At 45.8% G+C, this 19,446-nt stretch overlaps 1 protein-coding gene across 5 annotated transcripts in view; it reads right to left on the bottom strand.

The window, feature by feature from the left end:
• The window catches only part of MAP3K3 (mitogen-activated protein kinase kinase kinase 3), a 61,990-nt gene that overhangs the window by 3,175 nt on the left and 39,369 nt on the right, over positions 1-19,446 (bottom strand). For 3 of the 5 annotated variants that reach the window (XM_063080696.1, XM_063080699.1, XM_063080698.1), the window contains 9 exons: positions 11,714-11,847; positions 6,730-6,803; positions 4,532-4,599; positions 4,245-4,337; positions 3,416-3,607; positions 2,711-2,859; positions 1,860-1,991; positions 1,247-1,376; positions 670-847 (listed from right to left, as the gene is read on the bottom strand). In XM_063080696.1, the coding sequence (XP_062936766.1) occupies positions 670-847; positions 1,247-1,376; positions 1,860-1,991; positions 2,711-2,859; positions 3,416-3,607; positions 4,245-4,337; positions 4,532-4,599; positions 6,730-6,803; positions 11,714-11,847 (1,150 nt within the window). The remainder of the gene's footprint in view (positions 1-669; positions 848-1,246; positions 1,377-1,859; positions 1,992-2,710; positions 2,860-3,415; positions 3,608-4,244; positions 4,338-4,531; positions 4,600-6,729; positions 6,804-11,713; positions 11,848-19,446) is intronic. The other 2 variants (XM_063080697.1, XM_063080700.1) reach the window with 1 other exon arrangement.

Genomic DNA, 19,446 nt, shown 5'->3' with positions numbered 1-19,446 from the left:
AAGTCAAGGTATCAGCAGGGATAGTTCCTTCTGGAGACTCTGAGGGGAGAATCTATTTCTTTGCCTTTTCCAGCATCCAAAGGCTGCCTGCATTTCTTGGCTTTTGCGATAAAGCCTCCTCGCATTACTCCAACCTCTTGCTTCCACTGTCACATCTACTACCCACTCCGATCTCCTGCCTCCCTTGTGATTAGGACCCTTTTATAAGGACCCTGGTGATTATATTGGGCCTACCTGGATAATCCAGGATAATCTAGGATAGTCTCTCCATCTCAAAATCCTTAACTGAATCACATCTGCAAAGACCCTTCTGCCATATAAGGTAATAATTACAGATTCCAGGGATTAGGATGTGGACATCTTTGAGGGACCACTATTTAGCCCACCACAATAACTTTTCAAAGGGAGAAGCTCTCACGACTTCTGGGCCCTTTCAGAGTATGCACACAAAGTTAGGCAGAGCAGATGCAAGCCATCTGAGCACTAGAAGGAACAAATGTCTGCTCTTGTTTAGAGACTGATCCAGGCCTTCTGAGTGAATTCTACTTCTTTAAAGAATTCAGCGAACATGAGGAATATTTTCCGTGGCCTAAATTCCCAGCACTAATCAAGCGGTTTGCCATTTGGGGTTCAAACACAACCCGTTTTGTCGTATGTGCTAGCGCTCACCACACGTCTGCCTTCCTTCCGTAGCCCTCGCCGCTTATCACCTCAGGGCTCATCCAGTAGGGTGTGCCAGTGACCGAGCGCATGCCTGTCCCTGACATGCAAATGGTCTGCAGGCGCTTGCTGGCCCCAAAGTCCCCCAGCTTCACATTCCCAGCAGAGTCTCGGAGGATGTTGGCTCCTGAGGCATGAAAGAGCACAGGTTGCAACCTTGGACCCCCTTGCATATCCCACCATCCTCTTCCTTCCTTCCTAGGTCACTGAGACCTGCTGGGGAGTGCGGGGGTTACACTGAATTAGACATGAACTGCACACAGCAAACAGTCTAGGTAAGGGAAGCCTCAGATCTACAGTATGAAATGACCATCACCATGGCAAACATTCGCAGAGAACTTTATGGTATTTTCCCAAATTGCTCAACCAATCTTTACACCAATGCCCCAAGGAAGCACAGGGGTCCCACTTTTCAGAAAGTTCAGAATGGCTAAGTGATTGGTCCACCAGTAGTTAAGTAATTGGTCACTAAATGGTAGACTTGAACCCAGCTGTTGGAGACTCCATACAGCCTGACCCTGTTCACCTTTGATGTCCCGGTGGACAATCATGTTGCTGTGCAGGTACGACATGCCCTCCAGGATCTGCCGGGTGTACTTTCGGGTCACACTCTCCGTCAGAGCTCCGTAGGCCTTCAATTGGTCCTTCACCGAGCCCTACCAGCCACAAGGAGTCAGAAGAAGTCCTCTCAGGGCAAGGGTGTAGAGGGGGGCAGGGCTATTCCCAGCCCCCAGCACAGGACTGATTCATCCAATTCCCATTTGCAATATGCTGGACACTTTACCAGGAGCTGCTGGGCAGTTTGGAGAAGAGTATGAAACAGTCTTTTCCTCAAGCAACATTAGACCCCAATACAAGAGAAGGCAGGTCTGCTTACTGCAGGAAAAGGCTGTATTTCCTGGACAGAAGACCAGCCCTGCAAGCCTCAGGTTAGGGCTGGGCCTGGGACATTTCTCACCTCACACCATCACTGCAGCCCTCCTGACTCCAAGCGGGGCTATCACCTCATGTTGCTCCCTTGAGCCTTTGGAGCTTCAAGTGGTTAGACCCATGTCAAAAGCGACCCCTCCCCTGCAGCCCCAGCCCCCAGGTCAGGCCCTCTTTTGTGTATGTCTCACATGCATTCAAAGGGCACATACCCCTGGCATGTACTCCATGAAGATGGTCAGAGTCTTCTCAGCACGGTCCCGCAGACAGCCGTAGTACTGCACAATGCGCTCATGCTGCAAGTTCTTCAGCAACTGGATCTCACATTCCAGAGCACTCACCTCCTAGGGGAGGAGTCAGTGGTCACCTCAGCTCTCAGGACTCCAGTTCTGCCCACCTGGCATCAGCTCAGCTTGCCCTAGTCAGTGGCCTCACAGGGGTCTACCTTGGGAACTTCGGCTGAAGAAAAGGGGGGCTCTCAACTGTCTGGCCCTTGGCCACAATACCGGGCAGCCCTTGGGATGGTGGCACTCCCATGGCTGGAAAAAGGTAGACAGAGAGGTGGGAGAAGGGATTGTGGGTACATAGCTAAGGCAACTGCTGTATCTGTCCACTCAAATTGAAGTGTAGGCCACATCCAAAGCTGAACTCCAAAGAGAGGCCATAAATTTCCTCCTTTAGAACCAGACTAAATGAGTGAGCTCCATGGCTCCTTCTGGGCCAGGGGCTGGGGAGAGGTGTCTGTTTATTTGGGTGGGGGTTGGAGGGGGGCAGGGAGTGCTCTTTGTGGCACTGGTCATCACTCTCAGTTTGGACTGCTTGGGACTTTGGCACTGACTCCGTTCCTCATACCCAATCCCTCCCCCAGATGCTTGGTGCTCTTTGGACCACAGTCCCTTCACCCCATGGCCAGAGCCAGGGTGGACAGCAAGGGAACTTAGGAGGAAGAATGACGGGGGAAGCAACCTGTAGCATCTCAAGCAATCACTTTACTTTGTGCATTAAGTCAGGCATTTTTGTTGAAAGGGGGGAACTGTAAGTCAGACCATGGGAAAGGCAGTACCTTGCTTGTCTCAGGACTGTCTGGGTCAAATTGGACCTGCTTAGAGGCAAGTTCACGTCCCGTGTCCACGTCATAGCACAAATAGACCCTGCCGAAGGCACCCTGGCCCAAGAGCTTGCCCCGGCGCCAATTGATGGGAGCACTAGGAGCTAAAGAACAGAAGGAAGGAGGATTACTTCATGTACATTATTTATTGATACCCTGCCTCATTCTCCAGAAGCCCTATAATGAGGCCTCTGGCTCAGGTTCCCCCTCACCCAGCACCATTCCATCTCAGTACAGAATCTCCACCCCAATCTAGAGCAAGCCCAGTACCCTGGTCAATCAGACCTAAGATTAGAGTCCTGAGAAACAGAAGACTAGCTAAAGTCATGGTTAAATGCTCATCTGCATTGATCAAATACCTTTACTTCCAAAGCCCCTAAATATTTTAATATGGCAGGGATTGTGGCAGGGCTCTTCAGTTTAAACATGGAAAAACTGAAGAAAAGAGAAAAGAAATGGCTTGTCATAATAGTGAAGTAAGGCTTAAGGTCCTGGGGGGGGATCTGCTGCCTACTCCAAAGCTTTTCCAGTGTGGTGAGGATGGGCCAGAGCAACTGACTGCTGAGCCTAAGAGCCCAGTGGCCCGGCTGTCTTCCCACCCTTGCAGCTTGTCTGAGCAACCCCCTGGGAAGCCTTTCCTAGACAGGGATGACTCCTCACACTTGGTAGGCACGTTCCTTTCCTGCACAGAGAGGGCATTCTCGCTGTCCGCACTCCTCAGGCGCCCACGGGGGTCCAGGTATTGCACTGCCAGACCCATGTTCTCGCCGTTTGTGCTCAGGGAGCGGCTGGAGGGCACCAGAGTGAACAGGTTGCCTTGATGACGCCGTATTCGGGGAAATGTTCTTCTGCCTGAAAGGGTGCAGGGGCCAGAGTAGAACAAGTCAGACCCCTGGCCACAAGGCTGAATGTGGAAAACAGATCCTCACTAGATGTGACAGATAACACCAGCTCTAGGCCATCCTATCTGCCTTCCCAGCTGACTCAAGCCAGAAAGGCTGCTGTCCCAAGCACCCCAAGAATCAGGACAAAATCAGAAATTAGAAAGTAGCCTGCTTCAGGGGGCCCTGGCCAAAAGGAAGGAGGAACAGGGCTGGCCCTTGGGTCCCAAATCATTCCCGACACCAATCCATAGCTGAAGTCTCCATTTTCCTTGTGATCCTACTCTTAACCCCTCTGAAGAGGCTCCATCTGCTGCTACAGGGCAGGAGAGGGTGGTGGAGAGGTGGTGCCCCTGGAGTATGCCACGGACTCAGACAAAGGACAGAATTCCCAGTGGCAGCATCTTGGTCTACAAATAAGACCCTCTTTTTTTTTTTTTCCTCCTGTCTCCCCTGCCTCAAGTCTAGGGCATAATTCCTCAGAAACAGGAAAACACAGTTTCTGGAGGGCCAGGGCCAACCCCCTTGTGGTGGCTTTTCCAAGGTAGAGCTTTAAGCATGTCCTTTAACAAAGCAGCCTGCAGGGGGCAGCATAGAGGTACACTCACCATCATTGTAGTCCTTGTGGTGCATAGACACATGGTAGCGCCGGGGGTAGGTTCCACCTTTGACCCCTTTGTCATAGAGCTGAGTTTCCCGGTCTGAGTAAGACATGAGAATCACAGGTCAACATGAGTGAGCCACTTAACCCCTCAGGTGGTCTCAGACCTCAGGGCAACAGGCCCAAGAATTACATTATAGCCCTCACTTCTCAACTCAGAGCAGTTAAAAGCAGAACCATCTGTAGCCCCACCCAGACACCCTGTAGTGCCCATCCAGGCTCTGTGGAACTCACCTGAGTATTCCTGTCTGTTATCTGGAAAGCTCTGGGCTCGAGACATTCGTGATTTCCGGAAGGATGGGCTAGAGAAAACAAAAAACCACAAAATAGACCTCAGCACACTTCCAGAGCAGCAGAGCAGGACAGAAGGCTGGGCATCCAAGTGGTCTCCCTTTCTAATTCCTTCCCGCATCGTTAGGTGTTGGGAAGCAAATTTTGAGGGAAACAGCCCTTTTCTGAGCCCAGCCTCCAGCTTTCTCTACCCTCCCTTTGACAGGACCCTGATTGGTAAATCTCTCCTGCTCTACCAAACTCCGCCTTGGCTGCACAACCCTTTCCCTCTTTCTTCCCAGCTCTGTAACAGGTAAACAGATGCAAGAATCTTTGCCCAAAGCAGTAATAAAAATAGCAACAACAATGTAGTTTGCAGATTGCTGCTTTCTTATTTATTTCACAAAGTGAGCTTTTCCCCATTTAATCCTCCCAACCCTGTGAGGTAGGAAATATAATAAAAATACTATAATAGCAGGTACCTATTATTGCACAGCTGCTATGCTATTTCTAGTCCTCACAGATACCCTACAGATTAGGTATTAACATTCCTATTTACCTGCTCAAGGATACAGCTAGTAAGCAACAGGGCCAGACTTCAAATCCAGGTCTGTGACTACAAAGTCTACATTCTTGCTGCTAAACCAGGCATCTTCCTTTCAGACTAATCACCGCCATCCCATTTTAGAGATGGAGAAACTGAGGAACAGAGATTAAGGAACTTGTCTGAAGCCACTCAACTAAAAGTTGATGGAGCTGGGACTGGATCTAGGTTTATCTGGCTCCAGACCCCATGCCCTTTCCTAGATACCATGAAGGGAAGATGAGAGCCCTGAGCGTAAGTTAGACGTGGCCTCAAGGAAATAAGTCCAGATCATTAGGTTTCATTCCCAGAGAGAAAACAAAGCACTGTAGGGATGGAAGAAAAACCTGAGAACAGAGAAGTGGGTAAACTTAGCTATCTTTCCCAGCATCCACCTGAATGGCCTTTTCCCTCGTATGTGAGTGCCTTTTCAGAGGGCAACAGGTCAGAAATCCTCAAGACGGTGACTTTGGGGGATGGGGCGGACTGCCCCCTATTTCCCAACTACTTGACCTTCTGTAGTCATCCCTTCCCTTCCCCTCCAAGCTTAAGAGATAGTCCAAAGCCAGAGTCAGCCCTTTTCCTAGCAGAGCCCTCTGTCTATGGCAGCACCTCCTGGTACTTTTACCTGTGCCTTCTTGCTCCCCTGGTTGCAGAGCAAGCCCAAAACAAGGCTACACGTTGGAAACCAACAAGTAACTACGACTGTATTCTATGATATCTAGAGGGAAGACAGTGCTCACCAGTGTTCAAGTCTGTTAGAAAAGACATAGTACAAATTTGGCTATAGTTATAAGACCAGTACCCACATAAACAATTAATCAGTCACACAAACTGATTACAGTTACAGAAAAAGAAATCCCCAAATCTGCTCCGTAACCTCTCAACCATAACCCTAAGACCAGCCAGACATGATCAAACGTACTCTTGAGCTTAATGAGATTGAGGTGAGAGAGCGGCGGGATCAGCGCCAAGGCCTGCTCCAAACAGACCCTTGCCACCAGGTGAGTCAGCTCCACAGAGCTGTTTGGTATGTAAAGGACAGCACTTGTTTGCTCCCAAGTGTAAGAAAAAGATCACACACAAGCAGGCAGTGTGGCATGCTAGGCAGTCTGGATATCTTGCTTTCTGATTTTTAAATCCCAGTTTCTTATTCTACCAGAAACACTTGGAAAAAAAAATGAAAGTAAACCCATGTGTGAGAATTCAGTTTTTCCCCCAAAATTCGATGGTCCACTGTTTCTCAGTTCAGAACACAGCAATGAGGCCAAAACTACAAGAGCAGAATATATTATGTGGAAAGTTAAAACATGTAAACACTTAGAACAACACAGCAAGCACTTAATAAATGAACTGCTATTTAATGAGCTACTATTACATTCATTTAATCATGTAAACATAGCATTCTCATGGCCCTTAGAAAATTAAGGAAAGGGCTTTCCTAGAAGCATGATGTTATTACCTGGGCCAGTAGACCAATGTCTCAATCAGAGACACACACTAGCTAACTCTACTTCCTCAGCCTATCAGTTCCAAAAATGCCTACACATTAACTCCCAAACCACCCCCAGTCCCATACCTGTCTGCTGACCTGTCCAAGGATTGGCAGCTTCCCGACAAGGAATTTTCAGCACTGCTCAGGGGATCCAGCACCTGTAAGGGCAAGTCACACAATAAAAATAAAACTTCAGCCCTAGCCCAAGTCCCAGCCAGGTGACCTGGGCTTTATGACCCAGTCTGTGCCAGCAAATGGTCCTTTTGGTCAAAATATCAAAGTGCCCTTTCTCTTGCCATGCAGCAGGAAGAATGGATAGTAAGGTACATTCTCCTCCTTAGTTTGAAAGGGAAGTTTCCAGGAAGGAGAAAAATGCTTGGCTGGCATCCCAAGGAGCTGTGCCAGGACGGCAAAGCAGAGATGCTGCTTCTCTTGTTGGCATTTTCTTGGTTCATTAACATCAGAGCCTGGCACTGGAGATGGTACTACCCTGGAAAGGATTCCAGTGAGTTTGGGTGGGACCTTAATACTTCTGTTTACACTCCATAATTTACAATTTACAAAGACAAGTATTGCCTCATTTCACAGACAAGCATTACAGATCTTGAAAAATTAAGAGACTTGTCTAAAGTCATAAAACCAGTTAGTGCACAGCTGATGCCAGAACAAAAATTTCCCAGTTTCTGGTTCTGATGCGAAGTTAATAGGTACCTATATAATTAAAATATTTATCTGGCCCCTGGTCAAATATAGTAACAAAAAGCCTTCAAAATAGCCTTTTCTCCAACTAATCTCCTGAAGGTCTTCTCCTTCATTTTCTCTGTACAGTGGTAGGGGTGGGTGTGGGGTCTCCAATTTCACAGAATTCATTATCTGAGTTCCAAAGTTAAACATTACATAGAGAAATAGCTGGAAGAGAGGATTTTGTATGTTCCCACCACAAAGAAATGGTAAACGTTTGAGGTAATGGATATGGTAATTACTCTGATTTGATTATACAATGTGTACATGTATGAAAATATCACTTTGTATTCCATAAATATGTACAATTATTATCTATCAATTAAAAAAGTTACATAGGGAAGCAAAGTATTAGAATTATAAAAATCTGGGGTTGGCCAGTTGGCTCAGCCAGATGGAGTATGGGTGTTATAACACCAAGTTCAAGGGTTTGGATCCCCATATGGTCAGCTGCCCCCCACAAAATTATGAAAATTCATTGATAACTTTCATATAATTAGTTTCCAACTCAAATATCTTTACTTAATAGTACGGTCCATCCCCACCCATAATTTCAAATGCTTTAGGTTATACTGTCATATGTGATTTAAAAAGATCTGCTAGGGGCCAGCTTGTGGCTCACTTGGAAGAGTGTGGTGCTGACAACACCAAGGCCACGGGTTCAGATCCCTATATAGGGATGGCTGGTTGGCTCACTTGAAGAGCATGGTGCTGACAACACAAAGTCAAGGGTTAAGATCCCCTTACTGGTCATCTTTTTAAAAAACAAACAAAAAAGATCTGCAAATCAAGGCAAATTAATTACAAAGTAAAACAGCAACTGTTGCTGAGGATACACAATATCCCAAAGTGGATGAAACCAACATGGAAAAAAAATGCTCCCAAACCATCAAGTGCGTATTTGGCAGTCAGGCCAGTTAGAGGAAAAAGAGAAAATGGACAAGTATAACAACATGGCAGGTATGATGAAGTAGGAAGAATACTGAAGGTTCAAGAGAGGTCTTGGGAAAAATTGCTGAGTCTTGTGAATGCTTTTGTAAAAACTGACCATCTTTATGATAGTGCTGCAGAAGTCAAAGGGAAAGTGAAGGAAGTCACATTGCACTAGCATAACCCAAGGCATGGAGAAGGGGACCGGACCTCTCTCCCACAACCAGGCACAATGTGCCAGGGCCTCAGGGCCCACCCGGGGTTCCAAAGCATTGAGAGGGGAACCGGACCTCTCTCCCACAACCAGGCACACCAGGCCAGCGCCTCGTGACCCACCCAGTGACCCGAGGCATGGACAAGGGGAGCAGACCTCTCTCCCACAACCAGGCACACCATGCCATTGCCTCGGGGCCTATCCGGGGACCCAGGGCATGGAGAAGGGGACTGGACCTCTCTCCCACAACCAGGCACACTGTGCCAGCACCTCGGGGCCCACCCAGGGACCTGGGGCATGGAGAAGGGGACCGGATCGCCTTCCCACAACCAGGCACACCATGCCAGTGCCTTGGGGCCCACCTGGGGACCCAGGGCATGAAGAAGGGGACCAGACCCTCCTCCCACAACCAGGCACACCACACCAGCGCCTTGGGGCCCACCCAGGGACCTGGGGCATGGAGAAGGCGACTGGACCCTCCCTCCCCCAATCAGGCACACCAAGTCAGCTCCTTGGGCCTCACCTGGTGACCTGAGGCATGGAGAAGGGGACCGGACACACCTCCTACAACCAGGCACATGGTGCCAGCGCCTTGGGGCCTGCCCAGAGACCAGAGGCATGGAGAAGGGGACCAGGCACACCCCACAACCAGGCATACCGCCAGTGCCAAGGAGCATACCAAAAACAGCACCCCCATGTGGGTGGCCCACTGCAGCCTCCACAATAACCATGGCTGCCACGAAAGCGACTAGACACCACAACCACCACGCAGATGGTCCGCCAGCCACTGGAGTGCATTCACACAAGGAGAGTCACCAGCAGACACAAAGAAAAGAAGAGGATGTCTCTTTCCACAAAGCCCATTTCAGAGTGACAGAAGAAGCATCTGCTCTATGATAATATTGGGGGACCCGATCACACCTCTCAGCATTAGACAGATCATCTAGGCAACAAATTAACAGGAACCATAATTCTTTCAGAAGGAGAGAAGAAATCTAGGGTAATTACAGGGGGGAGGGGTAGGGAATGGGGGAAAGGGAGAGATTGGACAAGGGGCATAAAGAATAATTACAATTCATAACAATATATATGCTAGTAATATTGATTTGATCAACATATCTCAATGTTCAACTCCCAAAATATGTATAATCGATTTTGATTCAATAAGTAAAATAAATTTTAAAAGTGTGTATATATATATATGTGTGTATATATATATGTGTGTGTGTGTGTGTATATATACACATATATATATAATTCAGGAGGAGGAATTGACCAGGAAAAAAAAAACAAAAACAAAAATCAAGTCAAAAAAATTAACATGAATCATGCTTTGTTCATTCTAAAAATCAGCAAATAGATGCAATTATTTGATCTTTAATCTGATTAAAGAAAGAACAAAATAAACATCTTAGTTTCACTTTTCAAGAAAGCCCCAGTGTAATATTCTTGCACTACATACTATGGTTTTTTGGTCCCTGGTAAGAGGATTTATCTTGGACAGCCTGTTACCAGGAGCAATTCTCTTCAGCTAGAGACGGGCACTAGGGGAGGACCTTGGCAATCCCCAGCTGCCACCTTCCTTGGCCTCTTCCTAAAAGTCTGTCTTCACTAGGAGTCAAATTCTCCCATGACTTCCAGGACCAGGCAGGTAAAGTAAAAAGGTGAAATGGCTGGGGTACAGGACCATGGGGAGGGATAAAGACCAAAGGCAATTGACTTCATTTGCAATCTCTGGGATTTTACACCTAAGTCTCCTCTTGAAGAACTGCTGTTCAGAAGTGCTCCAGTTAGAGAAACCAGAAAGGACAGTCAGTAAAATGCCCAAGAAGGGAATATGCAACTAAAGGCACTTCAGGTTGCTGTTCCAAACGTGAATTTATCTGGACGGCAGGAACATAGAAGGGAGAATAAGATTGTAAAGGGCTTCTCATTGCCTATATAGTTTGAATAATGCGAGAAAAGTGACAAGAATCAGTTTTTTGTAAAATCACCCATGTGATGGTGCTGGCCCTGCTGTTGGATATTCTACCCTTAAGAAATTTCTCCTCCTCAAGACCAAATCCCAGAAATTTACATGAGCAGACCTTTCTCTCTGCAATCAAAGCAAGCTCATTGAAAAGATCAGAATGAAACCAGAAATCTCACCCTTGCTGAGTTCAGTAAGCCAAGTCGCCATTTTCATCAAGTAAGCCAGTGGGTAAAAAGCCAGCCATTTAAATGGGTGAGCCATTGTGGTGACACACCCTAAGGTTACCCCCCCAATGAGTCATGAGTCACCCTCCCCTTGAGTGCAAGTACAACCTGCGACTTGTTTCTAGCCAAAAGAAGAGGATAGAGTATTCATTCCCATGCTTATGTTATATTACGTAAGACTCCATCTTTGTAGACTGGAGCAGCAGATTTTCCTGGTGGCCTTGAAGAAGCTGCCATGTTGTGAGAGGGCCATGTGACAAGGAACTCAGAGCAGCCCCTTGCTAGGTGACATACAGCAAGAAAACAGGGACCTCAGTCGGACAACCACAAGGAATAATTCTTTAAATAACCACATGAGCTTGGAGGAAACCCAAAGCTCAAGAAAGGAATGCAGCCTGGCTGACACCTTGATTGTGGCCTTGTGTGACCTTGAGTGGGGGACCCAGCTAAGTCATGCTTGGATTCCTGACCCAGGGAAACTGTAAAACAGTAAATGTGTAGCATTTTAAGCCTCTAAGTTTGTGGTAATTTGTTATGTAGTAATAGGTAGCTAATACAGCTGTCTACCATCATAAAAGGTCACCTATCCAATCCTACAGTGTAATATGGATATGGTTTACTCCTCACCTTTCATCAAAAATAGCAAAACTAAAATATAGCCAATAAAAAACAATCTGTCAGTTTAGAATTGGTCATATGAAATGAAGATAGGTGGTTGTAAGGAAGTACGAAATAACAGAGTGGTATTCTGCAAGAGGACCAGAGGGAAAGTTTGTTAAGTGATCACCCCCCACAAAGGAGGCTAGGTCTTTGGTAGGAATTGATTATTTGGCCCCTAGAAAGGAATACTCCATATTTAGGCAGGACTGGTTTACAAAAGAGCTATTGGATGGGGTTCAAGTCCCTTAGGTATGCACCACTGAAAACCCCCAGTTATAACCTTGGTCTGACACAGGCCATGGGTACACCCAAGCCCCCCATACTCACACACTGCTCGCTGGTCTCTGGGATGAACTCCCCTTCACTGTTAATGCTGGTGTAGGACCCTTGCCGGGCAATGTGCTGCTGCCGCTCAGGCACATAGCCAGGAGGAGGTGAACTTCGGCCAGGGTTCTGAGAGCCTAAAACACAGAAACAAGGCTTTTAACAACAGAGCCCAGGATGTGTAGCCCTAGAGGTCAGGGCCTCCAGGGCCCAGTGTCTCAGATGAGTCATGTGACTCAGATGGGTCATGGCACCAAAGCCCAGCATGCTCCAGCTCCTGAGGCAAAGTCCTTTCCTAATAGGAAGGAAATTCCAGAGATGGAGGAGGCACTAGAGCATACATGACCATGAACCTTGGCACAAAACATGAAACAGAATACACCTATGAAACCAATTTAAGCTGGTAATCAGACCAGCTGCTTTTTAAAAAATCCTTGTATATAATTATCCCTTCACAACTGTCACTCCTATCTCTTTCTCCCTTAAGAGCACCAATGCCATTTCCTCCCATCCTAGGAAGAACCTAGGAAAATGACCAAATACATTGGCCTAGTCCTTTTACGCTTTGGGTTTCAGCAGCATTTTGAGGCTGGGGCCCAGGGAAAGGTAACTGGATATATCTGGGCATCTCTCTCTGCTGCCTTGTTCCTCCAGTCAGTGCCTCCCCCTACTTTTCTCTAACCTTATCAGGTAAGAAGGCCCTCCTGATAGTCTGGCCAGCAACCAGAGGCTGCCTCCTCCATTCCTACCCACTCCTGCACTTCCTGGCTAAAACAAGTAATGACATATTGCATTTATGTAGTACATTGCTTTTTGTAGGACATTCACGGTAATTACCTCATCTGATTCTCAACATGCCTGCAACAGAGGTTTGGCAAACATTTTTTTAAGTGCCTACTATGTAGCAGGCATTCTGCAAGGTACTTTTACATTTGTTACTCCACTTAATTCTTTCAACAATTCTGAGAGGTAAGCATTCGCTTTACTCAACAGAAGAGAAAATTGGAACTCAAGGAGATTTACATTTCTCAAAACAACAACAACAACAACAACAACAACAACAACACAGTTTAAGGAAGCAGGAATTATCCCCATTTTACAGATAAAAGAATATAAAGCCAATATACAACTACATCAGTTTATAGGATGGAACGGTTTATCATCCTAATATCACCAAATGACACAGGTATGAAGAGACACTTTACAAATCATTAAGTAAGGTTTTTGTCATAAGAGGTTTTGCATCTGACAAGTCACGTCTCCCTAGCCCATAACTTTTTATGACTAACTCTATTGCTTTCCATGAGTAGAAGAGACAAAATTGAGGCCAGAAGTTTGCATCTTTTTTCCTTCCTAAGCTCACCAGACAAGATCAGAAGAGCCAATCTTCAGAAGGTTTAAAGAAGCTTTAACAATACTCACACACAAATATTTCTAGTAGTTTCTAAACTTAAATATAGGGCTCTTATCCTGAGCACTTTTCCTGTTCTAGAGAGAACAGATTTATCCGTCACATAGAAAACCAGAAACAGGCGAACCCTCCACACCCTTATCTAACACTCCCACCGCTCCCCCATGACCCAGCAATTCCCAGACACCTCTGGTAACAGTAGAAGTACTGTCGCTCAACAAAGCAGGCTACTTTCCTTGCTGCCTGGTTTCTCCAGTCTAGTTCAGTGGTTGTAGCACTAGGTTTCCTGAAATGGAACTGCAGGCAAGATGCTCTGTGGGAATAGCTAAGGAAGAGAACATGTTTGGTAGCTGGAGATCTGGGGAAGAACCTGACTCATTCTACCCTGGTAGATGGGACTAGCCATCTGCCAATTCCCTCCTTTCTTGATAGAACCCTAGTCTAGATGAGTTTCAGAAGGAAATTGGGGTGGGTCCAAGTGCAGTGGTGTTTATAACTAACTGATCACAACCAGTTATAGATTTCATTTCTTCTCTACTTCCAATGTTTCAATTGACTAGGAGTGAAGGAAAATTTGTGATGTATAGTTTTAGATATTATCTATCTATCTATCTATCTATCTATCTATCTATCTATCTATCTATATATCTCCTCTTGTTCAAAAGCCCACGTGGAGCCTCAGCCTGTGGTCTGGAAATAGAGGTGGCACACTAGGGACTACGCAACTACTACAGAGGCTACTAAAGAGCCCGGTTGAGGCTCTTTGGACATCCCGGAAGAGAAGGTGGGCCTAACAAACTGCTGGGGCTCAACAAAACTCCCTGAGCCAGTGAGGCTCCTCCTACTTTTCCAAGGAGCCTCAGAAGGAAGAATAACACTTCATGGAAAAAAGATTGATTGGGAGGCTTGCTCTCTGAAACAATGTCTAAGGAGTTCAAACCATTATTTTCAATGTCATCCAAGAAACTGACTCCTCCATTCTCCACGTGAAGTCAGTTTGTTCATTTGGTTGTGCAGAATACATTTTAATAAATTCACCACCAAGAACACCTCTAATTTCTTCTTGGAGGCATCAATCTAGCTTCCCTACAAGAACGTGTCTTGGGCAGGAATACTAACATAGGCCCTTCAGTAATCTGGCTTCCCCACCTGACTCCAGAGGAAAGGGCAGAAACAAAATTGCTCTGAAAACAGGCATAAAATTTTGCTGGATTTCCTGCCTCAACATCTAACTCACACAGTAGAGGCTACCAATTCTGAGATAAAGCAGTACCTGAGCCATGGTTTTCAAATTATCTCAAATAGCTCACAGAAGAAAGAGTATGTTGGTGTTTTCTAAGCCCTAGTAGAAACTGAAGCTGCTCTGAGCCTAAATTTAGGGATATTGTGCCATGAACTAACAGAGCAATGAAATCAGCCAAAGCATTTTCCTTTCTTTTCTTTTCTCTCTCTCTTTCTAACACACTGTTACCTCTTGTCTAACCCTTACAATACCCCTGCAGGTGCATTATCATCATCCACTTTGTGCAGAAGAGAAACCTGAGGTGCAAGGCCATACAGAGACTCAATGGTAGGGCTGCAACTAGAAAACAGGCTCTGTGATTCCCAGTGCAGTTCAGCCCTGGCAACTTTGGGACCATAATTTATTTCCGAAGAGGGCAGGCATGCTGCTTAACACAGTGGCAGAAGGCAAAACTTCTTCCTGAACTGACCAAGCCACACACTCCCCATGAGCGATCCATACGGAAGATGGAAATTCTCTCCATGGGGAAATGTGACAGTCTTTCTGCCAGGCACAGGAGGGAGACTAACATAAGGAAAACATAGAGCTACGTTTCTCAAAGCTCAAATTCAGAGTTGTTTTGTCCATGATCAATTATGAGTCAGAGGCCAAGGATACAAAATGCCATTTGCAAAGACAAGATAAAGGTACGGGCAAATCTGGACCAAGGATAAGAAAACTACTCCACTTACCAGTGGCCCAGATGTCAAAGACCCATGTACCTGGCTCCTTCCTTTGCCATTGTAACACAAAATTCCAATGCATCCATGAAAAAAAGGATAGTTTTCTTAAGCCCTACCATGCCTCAAAACACAGAGCACTACTTAACCCTTTGCTTGCAAACATTAGCCTAGTGCCTGCTTCCCACTTTTGGGTTTGGATGACATTTTGGTGTCCCACAAGTTCTATGGCAATTGAATTCATATGTTAGCAATATGTGTTGGCAGCAGAATCAACCCAAAGGAAGCAAGCAAGGTTACTGAGAAAAGTCTAAGCTTTGGAATCAGATGAACATGGTATCAAATCAGGCTTTGCCACTCATTAGCTGAATGATTTATTAAACTCTCGCCTCAATTTCCTCACCTGCAAAGATGAGAGAAGTATCTACCTCATAACTTTTTTTTTGAAGTTATAAGTGGTGGCACAGGCACACCTCTACATGACACTACTTTATGGTAGGTACTCGGTAGAATCCCATTTGTTTCTTTCACTTTATGTGACAGATACAACAGGTTAGGCTCAAGATCCACTCCACACTTCCAGCATGCCTTCCTGTACTTCAGAAGCTAATTAACTAAAGGCTCTATTTCCAAGACTCCCTTTAGGCTCAGCCAATTAGATGCACTTGTGTGAGATTTAAAGGCTTCCCGTCGTTTCTGCTGTTTCTGGGCACCGTCACAGAAGCCTCTGGTTTTTCTGCCACAGCATTAGCAGGTCTCACACCTGGTCTCCAGCTTTGCCAATGTCGAGAGGTATGGGCATCACTGTGTAACTGCTGTGGCCCAAAGCCAAGGGACACTGGGCTTCTGGATTGGCAGCTTCACAATTACAGAAAAGAAGGAGCGCTGTGGTATGTCTTAACCCAGAGCCTGCTTCTCTCACATTCCCAATGACTAATAAGCCAGACTGTGCACTAAACCTCTTCTTCAAACTAGTTAAGAGTAGGTTCCCCTCTGTGCAACTAAACCCGACCAATACACCCTGGAATAAAAAGACATTAAACATTTTACATAGAATGAATTAAAAATGTCACCCATTCCCTCCCCTTCACCAGTTCCACTGAACTCTCCCTTGGTTTTGCAGGTGGGATGGGACTAGCTCACATGAAGCCAGCACTACAGACCCAGGAGGGCCTAGGGGAAAATAGCAAAGGTTTTCTGAGCTTTTATTTCCAGCCAGAGACTTTCACTTTTTCCAACCCACACAGTGGCCTGCAGAGAGCCAGCCTTGTTATCTGATGGGCAGCATGCCAGGCGCTATTGTGCACAGGCCCACAGCCTAGAGCAGGAAAGGGAAGTCTCCCTAAACCTATGGCTATCAGAGGAAGCAAATGGAAAAACCAGGAGTTGGCAGAACTGCTCCAGGGCATTTTCAGTTTTGTTTTTATCTTCATTTCAGAAATTGGGAGCCAATGAGGTGCACAATAGCAGTCAAGAACAAATGAGTCAGGGAGCTGAATTCCGGACCATAAGATTCACTTATGGTTACTTATCTACCAGCAGTGACAACAATGAGCCAGATGGCACAAAATACAGTGGTATGCAAAACAGCTCATTCTATAGGTCTCAGAAGGCAGGCACAGGCAGGGGTGGCAGGTTCTCTGGGACATCCTTCCCTAGCATTCCAGCCTGATCTTGCTCTAACCTCATCAGGCCATTTGTGCCTCAAGGGGCCCATCTCAGCACCAGGTGAAGCAAAAGAGCACAGTAGTAGCCCTCTGTTCTGAGTGGCCAGTGAAGGCACTGTACACATAAGGAGAAGACCTGAATGTAAGCTGCTAGCTGTCTGCATTCCTCCCAGGGCATGCCAGCTCTCTGCTAGCCTCCTTGACCCAGAGAAGCAGAGTCAGAGATAAACTCTCACCCTAGGATACAGCTGATTCTTTTGACTCAAAGCTGAAAGACAGGCTCTCAGATTCTGGCCCTTCTCATAGGAGAAACCTCATCAGGAAGCTGATGCAGTCAGGAAGTTGCCTCCACAGGGAGTTCTAGGGCTTTGGGTCAGTGTTAATGTGTAGGTCATTGCAAGTACAAAGAGATAGCTTTTTTTGGCCATCAACCATTTTCTAAAACCTTTTCTCTCTTGGGGGACAGATGAGATAGGAAGAGGAATCAAATAATTTTTCTTCCACAATGGAAAATCTTAAGCAATATTTCCCAGTATGCTCACACTGGACCAGGCTGTGCAGAACAGTGCTTCTTAACATTTTCATCCCGTAAGACCCTGTGAACATCCTGTATATTTCAACTTTCAAAATCCCCATTTTATTTTGAAGTTGCTGGTCTCATCTAGTATCATAGAAGAGGTTATAGCAAGAAGGAAAAAACACCTTCAGAAGTGACTGCCTCTGTGATTCTGGTTTCCACCCTTTCAAACCTATTCTAGGACAGGAGGTTTGTACTACACAGTCTCTAACTCTTGACTGGCCAGTTGTCACTATAAGTCATCTCATCCTTTCAACGTTCCTTGTTTTTCCCTCTGCCTGAATTTTCCCCCTTTTCTCTCAGAGTCAGAGGTCTCCTGTCTTCCTTGCCAAGGCATTTTTAGACCTCTACCTGGACTCCTTGATTCATCCCCAGCTTCCCCATGGTTTCCTCTTCACCACTTTCATCCCTCCCTTCATAAAGTTGCTCAGAACTCTAGCCCAAAAATATCCTAACCTCATTTTTGCTGTTCCTTTAAGCTGCCACTAGCCCCCCCTTTTTTTTTTTCCCCCAAACACTACCAAACTCCTTGAAAGAACTGACTGCCTCCACTCATCTTAGGGGTTGCAGCCTGGTTTGCCTCACTATGGCACGAAGTGGCAAGACAAGGAGAAAGAGTAAGAACAGAGGCAAAGACACTTAACAGTATGCGCCAGACCAAACAGGAGTCAGAATGTGGCAGGGAATGAGTCCCGTGGTTGAGGCTTGGCTACATGGCTTAAGGGCACCATCCAATGTATTACAGAAGAATGGTGCTTGAGCTGGCCTTCAAAGGTGGGTAGCATTTCCATAGGCAAAGATATGAGGGAGAACACCTACCTTCATGTAGGGAAATTCCATCTGTCTGCCTTGCAATCTCCCCACAGGGAGATTAACTCTTTTAGGTTAACTCATTATCCAGTAGTGGTTTTGTTTATTATTATTATTATTATTTTTAGCATGAACTAGTTTAAGAGATTAACTGGCTTGAAAAAAATTAGAATTCAAGGTATGTTTATTATGATTGGAAAAAACAAAGGGTGAACATGATAGCTGGTTTCAAATATTTGAAAAACTGTCATATGAAAGATTTTCTGTTATTTGTGTTGCTTAAGAGAGCAGTACTAGAATTAATGAGTAAAGTGAGAGAAGGCAGATTTTCAATTCAAGTAAGGAAGAATTTAAATAAATAGAAATGTGTAAAATTGGGGTTACCTTGTATTTCCCCATCTTTGCAAATGTTGCAGAATGACCTGCATTGCTGCAATCTCTCACTAAAGGTTCATAGGTATGTTAATGCTGATGGCGGAGGGAGAGGAGGAGGGAGAAGAACCAGTGGGAGGTTGAATTACTAAGGCTTACTCACCAGAGTTCTCCTATGACACCACTTGTACTGCTAGGACTTTTCCTGGTCCCTCATGCTTTAACCTTGATTCTCTTTTCTTCCTGTTTTCCTTTACTTCCAGAAGCCTTATACTGTACCAACACATAGCATATACTCAGATATTTGTGGATGAAATAGACAAGTTTGTCTTTCTTACCCTTGGTCTGTCCTTTCCAACCTGGCTAGTTCCATGTCAGGCCTCCTCCCCACACTCCTAATTTCCTTCCAACTTTTCTGGTCACTCCGTTCCTGTGTCCTTTTAAGGCTCATCCTCTTCTAACTGGCTACTACTACGTGTCAGGTTCCTAAGGCCCAGTCCTAGGCCCTCTTCTCTTCTCATTCCATACCCTCTGCTTAAGCATTCTCCTCTGGGCCCATGGTTTCAACTTGACAGTTTCTAAATCTTTTCCCTAGCCCTGATTTTCTCCCCTCTGAGCTAGAGATCTGTATATCTAATTGCCCATTTGATATTGTCTCTTGACTGTCTCAAAGCTACCTCAATAGCAACGTGTCTAAAACATTAGGTCTGCTCCTGTAGCACCTGAAACCAGGCTCTCCTCCAGTATTCTTGTCTTAGTGAAAGGCCGTGCATTTATCCAGCTCCACAAACAAGTAAAATTTACTGCCCTCTCTCAAGACCTGCAAATTCAATCCAATACCATAGCAGTTCTTATGCCTTTTGGTGTTAGCACTCCTTTATGCTTTAAAACCAAAGACACTTAACAGCTTTTATTTATGTGGGTTTTATCAATTGAT

The sequence above is a fragment of the Cynocephalus volans genome, chromosome 16, assembly GCF_027409185.1.
Source record: "Cynocephalus volans isolate mCynVol1 chromosome 16, mCynVol1.pri, whole genome shotgun sequence".
Lineage (NCBI taxonomy): Eukaryota > Metazoa > Chordata > Mammalia > Dermoptera > Cynocephalidae > Cynocephalus > Cynocephalus volans.
Note: the sequence above shows the minus strand (reverse complement) of the source record. Positions and strands in the feature narration are given on the sequence as shown.